At 30.8% G+C, this 10,228-nt stretch overlaps 1 protein-coding gene across 1 annotated transcript; it reads left to right on the top strand.

The window, feature by feature from the left end:
- Positions 1-375: 375 nt before the first annotated feature.
- Positions 376-9,925, top strand: LOC121122293 (uncharacterized). The gene is given in 6 exon segments (XM_040717287.2): positions 376-1,094; positions 4,470-4,619; positions 4,698-5,219; positions 5,222-5,452; positions 7,636-7,944; positions 8,522-9,925. Coding segments are annotated over 6 exon segments (1,476 nt in total). The 5' UTR covers positions 376-935; the 3' UTR covers positions 8,627-9,925.
- The last annotated feature ends 303 nt before the right edge of the window (positions 9,926-10,228 follow it).

Below are 10,228 nucleotides of genomic sequence, written 5' to 3'. Positions count from 1 at the left end.
AAAAATAATAAATCGAAACTCTCTGTTTTTTTGGATGACTTTGTATTAAAAATATGTAGAATAAAAGAGTTTATTCACCCTATTAGTCGTCTATAAGGCGAACTTAAAGTAACAACAAAAGAAAATATTCTTTGTCAACGACCTACAAAATTATTCTTCAAAAAATATATATATAATTTTATTTTTGATTTATATATATGAATATATATTATTTTGTATCCGAAACTCCCGAGTTTCATACATTATTATTTAAATAATTATTTCTCCTTCCTTTTCTTTTCCTAGTCGTGGTGGTGGCGTACTATCTTCTCCTTTTTTTGAGCGCACGCCATTGAACACCAGCAAGGAAATAACAGGGAACACTTATTTTAGAGTTAGAATGAATTCAATTGCAACTACACTTGAGCTAAATTGTTCATCAGTGAAAAAACTCCTTCTCTTTTCTTAAACGTACGCGCTACAGACGCCAGTCCTCTTTCACTATTATTATAGTACCTCCTCGCCCTCCTTTTCCCCCTCTTTTCTCTCTCTCTCTCCACTGCTCCTTCTTTTTTGGAAAAAAATATCGATTTTTGAGACTGTTTTTTATTACATTTTTTTTTGAGAATTCTCAAAAAAAAAAAAAAAAGTGAACATTCTCTGTACGGTAGTAACAGCCACGGCGTGTTATCAGACAGACTTCAAAAAATAAAGAGTCGTATCTATTTTTTTAAGTTGAGAAACTATATAGATACTAAATAATATTAATAATATTATATTTTGTGAATTGAAGTGTTTGGCTATAATTTCCATTGTTCAAATCTCCCGCCTTTAATCAAAACTCTTCTGCAATCTACAATTGACTTACTACTAGTAAATCCCATAAGTTTATTAGCCGTGGCCAATGGTTCAGTAATTGCCATTAATACATACGAACCTAAAAGCCAAGTCCCGAGATGGGATCCAATTCCCTCAACTCGATCCAACAGCAGTATTGTCTTAAATGGAACAATCATCAAACCAACTTACTCAAGGTCTTCAATCGACTCCTGGGATCAGAGCAGTTCACGGATGTTCTTCTGGCTGCGGAAGGAAGGACTCTAAGGGGTCACAAGGTGAGATGCGATGAGGATAAGGAGGTAGAAGGCGTGGCCTTCTTGAGGCTCATCAGGTTGTATTGTAATTGTGTGTATTGTACATGTTAAGGCAAGCGATTGAGGAGGGGAGCGAGAAAGCCTCATGAATCCACTACAGCTGACGAGTGACGATTTACTTGTGTATCACTTCTACGGGTAATGTGTCAGTACTTTTTTCTCTCCCACACCTCCATCAAATCTAATTAAACGAAATCCATTTCGTATTAGTTGTTACTAGCAGCCTGGGTCTGTATAAAATTTGACCTAGAATCCTTTATATTTTCTGAAGCCGTTATCATTATAAATTAAATTCTTGAGGAGGAAACAAATTTGCGTGTGCTCATGAAAGACTATGACAAACACTGCGGATTGGCTATAGATTTATAGATGTAAGTCCTTGGAGTAGAATTGAGGAAGAACATCGGAGCTAGTCCATCCTATGTCCTTTTTATTAATATACAGAATGGGATTTGTGTTTATTTTCTTCACTCGCCTGCTTGCAGCTGATGTAATAAAACGTCATAACAGCCAAGCAGCTCCTCTCCTCCCAAACATTTTAAGGAACACCACATTCACTTCTTTCGGGTTTATTTTTATTTTTACACACCGGCAGGTCTTATTTTATACAAGTCTAACTATCACATTCTTATTGGAGTAGTATTTAATAATTTTTATTAGTGAATCTCATTGTGAAGTCAGAGTTAAGACGTAAATTATTCAGTCTCTTTATCAACGCATTCTTCACACCTACAAGTGTCGACTATATATTAAAAATATGTACACACTGCTCTGTTTTTAGTTCTCTATGTGAACTCAATCTCTTAATATTATTATTCTTATAATATCAAATAGTGCAATTTCGAGAGAAAAATGTGACCTTCGAGTATAATATATAAAGAGTTTTTATGTATATCTATATATTTTATTATTGCTTATATTTTTCAAACTCTCAACATCAAATTGCTATTAAATTATTATAAGTATGTATATTATGTAGGGGGCAAAGTAGTAGGGCTGAGTTTCATTATATATATAATTTTTAACTATAATAATGATTTAGTAAATTCTTTGTCATTTTTTTTTCTATAAAAAAATATACATATAGATGGATTTTATTTTATTTAGTTGTAATTTTTTGTTTTGAAATTATTTGAATAATAACCTTGAAAATACATATTTATAATTAAATATAAATTTAATTAAAATATGTATCAAAATATTTTTTATACACAAAGAATATGAATATTTATGTATATGTATAACTATTTACAAGGTCTTACATACTTGTACATGATTAGAACGGTTGTTTGTACATGATTAACTACAAACATTTCCATGATAAAGGCCTTTTTTTATATTATTAAAAATGGGTCACATCTATCCCTAGGTATATTTCCGTAAGTCATGTTTCATAATAAGCTTTCTTTAGCCAAGTGGGTATGTTGTAAAAGACAGCAGTTGCCATAAACTTCTTAATTCTCTCATTTGGTGAGGGCTACAATTCTTTTACTTACACATGGACTGAAAAGACCCGGTCTTAACAAAGAAAACACGGGGTTTTTTTCATTCATTATGTTTTATTTGCTTTATGGAGCGGAGTCCCCATAACACTTTTTAAGCCATTACTTTGCTTGAATGACATTTTTTTCCATCAAGAAGTACTGTTAAATTCAAAAAACGAAATTATTTTTGATCCATTATTTTATAAATAAAAAAAAGTAGCGTCACATTTAGCAAACTAACTCATAAACTAAATAACAGATCGTCATTAAATTTTGACAGCTGTCTTTTAAATGTTACTTTTAATTGAAAATAAGGTAAATAAATAAAAAATAGCATCATCTATGTGTGAAGGCCGGGACTTTTCCGCCCATGTGTTTTTGTTAGTATAATCTGTGAATGAATGTTGTATTTCATGTGACATCCTTGAGTTTCCTCATTGTATGTGGTTTAGGAAATGAATCATGTGTCTAATTAGTTGAGACTCGATCCAAGGCGATTTAGTTTTTCGGTTCAGTCTTGTGATTTTTTCTAGACTGATATTTTGGTTCAGATGGCGATCTCAGACCGTAGACCAAAATTTAATCGTTTGAAATTGTGGATCTATTTTTTTCGGTCTCAATCTAGTGACCGGTTTTATGAGTTGTACAAATATGATATATTCAGCACATTTAACTTCATATGACGTTATTACACAATTTTGAAACAAACCTGACGTCATCAAAAATTCGTCGATAGCTTTGGTCTAGACTGAATTTCTTAAACACGGCGGTGTAAAGAATATAAAGTGCAGCTGTCGATTTATCAACTTTTCCCCCTCTAATCAGTGTTCTGAACGTTGAGGGTTTGAATTAGAATGAACTTTTGTTGAACCGTGACCACATCTCAATAATTGTTGATTATAATCTCATAGTTGGGAATAATTGGCTAAATAGCAACTAATTTTGGGCCTTTTCCCCCTTGTTTCTTTTCGTATGAAAGGTTTGGGATACAAAAGAGGCAACAGCGTGTTAAAGGACCGAATTTTCAGAAACTGAAACTGGTTGAGGAAAAAATATTTTTTACTTACACTCATACTAGAGGGACTGTTTGATGTACAGGAATAACCAAAGGGGGTCCTCTATCCATTTAAAACCTTACAAAATTTCAAATTGTTAACACTGAAAGGAAGTCAAATTTCTGTTGAAAAATTCAAGTGAATCCGTGGCATCATTTTCTTGTGATAAGAACTTTGCTCTGATCTTGGATTTTTCATATTTCAGTATGACTTCAGTCATAATTTCATTTGAAATCTTATGAGATTTTGTCGAGATACTAGCGCTTGGCATCCGCAGGATGTTTAGCAGTCCCTGTTATTGCCTAACATGCTCCTTTAAATAAATTTACCAGACTCACAAGTACGGAACATTCTCTTTTCTCTTTCTTAAAATAATATGTACTCCTATTTCAAAAAAATATGAGCATATGAAATGTTCATTTTTTTTTTTTAATGAAAGAAGGAAAACTGAATATTGCATAAATATGCGTATTTCTAGAGTTAAACGTATATATAAGAGTACTAAGCATGATGCTGGATTTTGTGTGTGTGTGTGTGTGCAATGAAAATATTTCATTTTATTTTTATTAAGGTAAAAAAGTGCTTTGTATAATGTTCTACCATGTATATACATTTGAGTTTGTATATATATTTGTGGGATTTGCTGCGAAAAATGTACATATGTGTATATAGTCGTTTTACAAATAGACCTTTAACAATAGAATGGAGTTTATTATTATACATTTATAGTTTTTTTTATTCTTGCAAATTTATATCAATTTATGCTCAATGGTTATACAATAATATGTTTCTTTTAGGTCGTTTTGTCTGCCTGCAGTTCGTATTTTGAGCAACTATTCTCCTCATTCAATGAAAAAAATCAAATTGTTATCTTAAAAGATACGAAATTTGATGATTTAGCTGCAATTATCGAGTTTATGTATAAAGGAGAAATCAGTATTATACAGGTTTGTGTTTCCTCATATTCTCTATGAGGCATGTATTGTACCTAAATGCCCACAACATTTCTCTATTTCTCTCCAAAGGAACAACTCTCCTCGCTCCTTAAAACTGCTGAAAATCTAAAAGTAAAAGGCCTTGCTGAAGTCTCTGGAGATGAGAAAAACTCTTCTCCAACGTCCTCCTCTTCCTCTCCCTCGACAAATATAGGCCACAATAATAAATCATCAAACCCTTCATCATCATCCGTCGTCGAATTAACTCCCAATTCCGCTTCTCCGAGATTGAATAACAATCACCATCACAACTACAGCAGCTGTGGTAGCAGCAACACTAGCTCTGGTAGCAGCGGTAATGGTTCTAAAGTGTCATCATTGAACAGTGAACATCATCAGCACCATCAAAGTTATTCCCAGCAGTGTGTTCCTCCACCAAGACATCTCGAGTCTCCAAGGGACTCACTCTCCCCGCCGCCTCATGCGACAGCACCTGCCAAAAAAGGGGACGACCCCGTCTCTCGGAACTGCGAGAACAAACCAAAACCTATTATAAGAAACGAGGCTCCGAGTCCACTTCCTCCTCCTCCAACAACAAGTCTGAGACTCTCTTGAACAACAAAGTCGAGTCCCTCATACGGTCAGTTGAGGATGGGATGGCGGAAGAGGAGCTTATCAAAACGGAGCAGTTGTCTTATATTAATGAAGATGGGGCTCCCACTCCTGGTGGGCCACTCACAATGGAAAGGATACAAGATTTAGGTGTCATTAAAATGAATGATTATTTGATGTCAGGAACGAGGCAACAGTTTTGGGATGAATACTTTATCAAAGTCGTCATGCAGGTAATTAGGATTCAAACATTATAAGACTTATTTATATTATTATTCATAATTAAATATTCAATATAGTCTATTCAACTATGTATGTACAAAGATTCTTTCTTTCTACATAGTTGATAAAACATTTCAAAAATGGAAAGAAAAGGACCGCAACAATTTCATGTATGACTAGTATATGTCTATGTGTATTTATTTGAAATTATAACTTAACACATCACTAAATTCAAATACATTCTACATACAAATATTGTGTATGTTTTTGTATTCTTTAAAAAAATAAAATAATATGAGTGTAAAAAACAAAATAAAAAAAAATTCCTTGTATTTTGTTCAACACAAAAAAAAAAAAAAATTCTGAAAAAAGAAGGTTCTTGAAGAACACAAAAAATTCAATTCCCCTCCGTTTCAGAACATGTAAAATAGCCTATTATTACATGAATGTTAAGTTTTTAAATATTTAAAATGCACATAATTTCATCAATAACTTGAAATAATTATTCACTTCTAACTGCCATACAATTTTTTGCTAAACATAATTACCCATGTCTAAATAATTTATGACGTAATTATTGTTACACCTATGCTCAATTAGAAAAAATTTCCATTTGAGAGTTAATCATAAAATCAAATTGTATTTTCGTAGGATTGTATTAAAAGGGATTTGGATAAGTGCCTGATAAAAGACTTTTTTTTTTTTCTCAAAAGTCTATGAGAAAAAAAAGGATTTTACTCTGTTTGCATTGATTACAGAGGTGTCAAGAGGAGGTGGGCTGGAGGGGTTTGAGAACCCCCCCTCAAAATTTTTTATTGTTACCCCAAAAATATTATCGCCTTGTAGCAAAATTAAATCGGAAACCCTAGAATATTTAAAAAATAAATAACCCTCCTCCAAAATAAAATCCTTCGAACGCCTCCGGTCTGAAAAACCTATTATCTATTGACCCATTAATAATTTTTTTTTATATTTATATATATACATATTGGAAAGAGTATAACTACACAAATATAATGCAATTTAAAAAACTATCTAAAAACTTGTTTGATCTACATATGGATATAAAATAAATAGGTGTATTTCACAAGTCATTGTATAATCAAAAAATTAGAACCTAAAAAATCATGAAGTACACATATTAATTGATTTTTTTTTTAAATGTTTTTTTTTAAACATTTATAACTCATAGATATTTTAAACCGTGCTGGGAAAATTTCCTGTGGAAGATTGCTCTGGAGAAAATTGTGCCTGTATTTTGTTCAAACTTCATGATGGATAATAACACTTATTAGAGGGGTTCCTTGGATGAATTGGCTGTGATTTTTAACGATCCCGCACTACTCCCGGGCCGATATGAGGGTGGAGGGTATTCAATCATATTTTAAGAGGCCCTTATCTATTTATTCCCCTTCCCCTCCTCCTCACGATCCATTTTTTAGAAGATTAGGTAGAATATAAAGAAATGTAAGTAAAACGTATAGCAATAATATTACTCACACTTGAAGGTACTCCCTTGGGGAATGGAACATACAAATATTTTATGATATTTGTCATAAATAATATTAAGCGAATTTATTCATCATGAAGTTTGAACAAAACACGTGCTATTTTCCTCCATGTCAATTTTCCCATAGTAGTTTTCCTGGTATCATTTTAAAGAAATCCATTTTCTCTCACTCTAACACTAAACTGTCCTATTAATAAAAGTAGATGAAAGAAAGTTTAGGCTTTGATTGCAGAATAATACAAGGAACTAGAGAAAAACAAAGAGTGACAAAAAAATTTAGAAAACTCCTATCATCTCTTTCTTAAAAGATAGCAACATTCTAGAGCGTTGCTGACTGTATAAATATCTTTGAAACACTACTACTACATGTTTAATATTCATTTTAACCTCAAATTGACCCATAAAATAGGTGGTTATGATTTATGGGATGATTTATTTATTCTATATATATATATTAAATACAGAACGTTCATAAAAATTATATTATAATTTATATATATATTGAATAAATGAAAAACTAAATTCTTTCAAAAATAAAAGGAAACTACTAATTTAGTATTTATACTTGAATATTGTTTTAAAAATATATTTTTTTATTTGAAATTATATATAAAAAAATATATCGTCATGTATGTAGAGAAAATGGTTTGAGCAAACTTTTATTATTGCTATTTTTTACAACAGGGTGTTCGAAACAAGGAGATCGACATGAAAAGTGCTGCAGAAATACTTGGAGTATCTTACGGAACTCTTTATGGAAGATACAGAGAGACATTTGGATATTTAAAACATGCTTGGAATGTTGGAGGACGACCACCAAAGATCCCTAGTGGTTCACCAGGTTCCAAAGACTTGGGTCTCATGACCATGTGGACAGATCCTCAGAATGAAGACGTTTTGGAGCAGTTGAAACAGGGAAGAATTAGCATTAAACAGGCTGCCGATATGCTGGGAATGGAGCCGAGTGTACTTGATTTTCATCTAACAGGAAAGGTGAAGAAAACTACATAATATATCTATCCTACATATGTGGCATGTCAACACAACTACAAGCTAGAATAATTTTTCACAAAATTTAAACTAAATTACATTTTTACCATCATTTTCTGCAAATAAATAATTACTTGGATTCATCATTTGCAGGTACTGGAAATTGCACTTAATTTTGAATTGATATATTTTATCAGAAGGGCTATATCGTGTCTCTTTTAAATCAAATAAAGGTTTAATCTATAACTAAAATTCTTGAATATCTCAACTCATCCAAAAACTTTGAATAAAAAGCATATTATTGACTCAAATATCTTTTGAAATATTGGGCTGTACTTGTATATTATATAAAAATGTTCGGCCTTTCAAATATAATATATATCATTTTTCATTCTTTTATGAGACGATAAATTTTGACGTCTTTAAGTGCAATTTCCAGAGGGTTAAAAGTAATGATTTGTCTAAATATACAAATGTAATCCATACTCAGTTTTGAGAAAATCGTTCTAGCTTGTTTTTGTCTTGATGTGCCAAATATGTACATACTTATTCAAGTGATGATAAATGTTCTACTTTACAGACTGAAAAGATGTATATGGATGAAGAGGATGAATTGATGGAGGTACAGCCTGACATTATACTTCGACAAGAAGATACAGATCCCATAGAAATTGAAGAAAATTAAGTTAATTATTTCATCAATCATGCACCTAAATAATTGTCGAATGTTTTCATATTTTTATAATCGTTTAAAGAAAAATCAGTCTTTCTCTCTCTCTCTCTCTTTTCACACACACACACACACCAACTACATACTTCTTGTCCAAACTTTTATAGCATTACGCTTTAAGGATTCTTCTATATTTTGAAAAAGTGAAAAAAAAACATATACCAAAAAAAAAAAATATTTGCATCCATTTTATTTTGCGCAAAGGTGTTAAAATATTCTATTATGTACTTTTACTATCACAATACCTAGATAGATATAGGTATACGAATTCCAGTGTTGGCTAATAAATTACTTATTAGAGTAATGCGTTACTTATTACTCCGTGGAAAAGTAATTCAGTTATACTACTTTACTTTACATTACTTTTTTTATATCCCTTAAGAGATTAACAATGCTACAATCCATTCGGCGAGTTTTTTTACATTGAATAATGATTTGGGGTAATTTTTTTAAAATAATATGCAGATATATAAACCTAATTTCTGTCAAATTTTCTCTATTAGTATTTTTTTAAAGCATTAATCATTTTTGTTTCTGGATCCTCGGAATAAAACTAGAAAATTTAGTTTTTTACATATTAACTATATTGAAGCAGCAGTTTCTAACTTTGTACCGTTGAATTTAAAATCTTAAAAAACTATTCATTCTCTGGTACACATACACTTAATAATTTAGTATTCGGTTAAATAATGAAAGATACCAAAAGTTATTTAGGGTGAAAGGAAAAACAAGTTTTTCATTTCTGAAAATATGTTATCTATTATGTCAACAGTTAAAGAATGAGTTACTACGATTTTTTATTCCTCGTCATTTAATCGGATTAAAACATTTTATTAATAACTTAAGTAATGTTTGTTTCAATGAAGTAATATATAATAAGTTATTACATATTACTCATTTAAAAAGTAATTTCGTCATAATACTTCTGTTGCAAAGTAATATTCTTAAAATATTAGTTACTAGAACGCCTTACTATCCAACACTGATGAATTCTGATTGATGTTCACTTCTTTTCTATATTTTTTATTATGACGTTTCATCAATTGTGAAAGAAATGACACATTGGAAGTCAGTTTGTCTGTATATCTATTTATCTATGTAGTCTTAAAGTTATATTTATCTAATCTAATTATATTCATGCATATATATATATGTGAGTCTTTAAATATCATTATTATTATAATTCTGATTTGATTTATCATTAATCATTATTGAATTTATGTATAAATAAATATATTTTGTTTTCCTGTTAAATAGATTTTCTTCATGTCATGAACCAAATTTTATAGATTATCTCATTTTGAGATGAATGAATGAATTGAATCACTTACTAGATGTTTGAAAAAGAGATTGATGCACAATCTTGTGTTTATTAGTCACTCTCTATGTTTTTTAGTTACCGTCAATTCAAGTAGTAAAGTAATTCATAACTAATGAGTTCTTATACTATAAGAACTCATTATCATAACCTTTCGTTCACTGCAGAACCCTACAACCACTTATTTTATTTATAAAAAAATCTCAAAACTAAAGGAACAGAAGAAACAAAAAATCACA

This window comes from Lepeophtheirus salmonis, chromosome 7 (genome assembly GCF_016086655.4).
Source record: "Lepeophtheirus salmonis chromosome 7, UVic_Lsal_1.4, whole genome shotgun sequence".
Classification (NCBI taxonomy): Eukaryota; Metazoa; Arthropoda; class Copepoda; order Siphonostomatoida; family Caligidae; genus Lepeophtheirus; species Lepeophtheirus salmonis.
The sequence above is the reverse complement of the archived record's forward strand: the minus strand, read 5'-3'. Positions and strand labels throughout refer to the sequence as shown.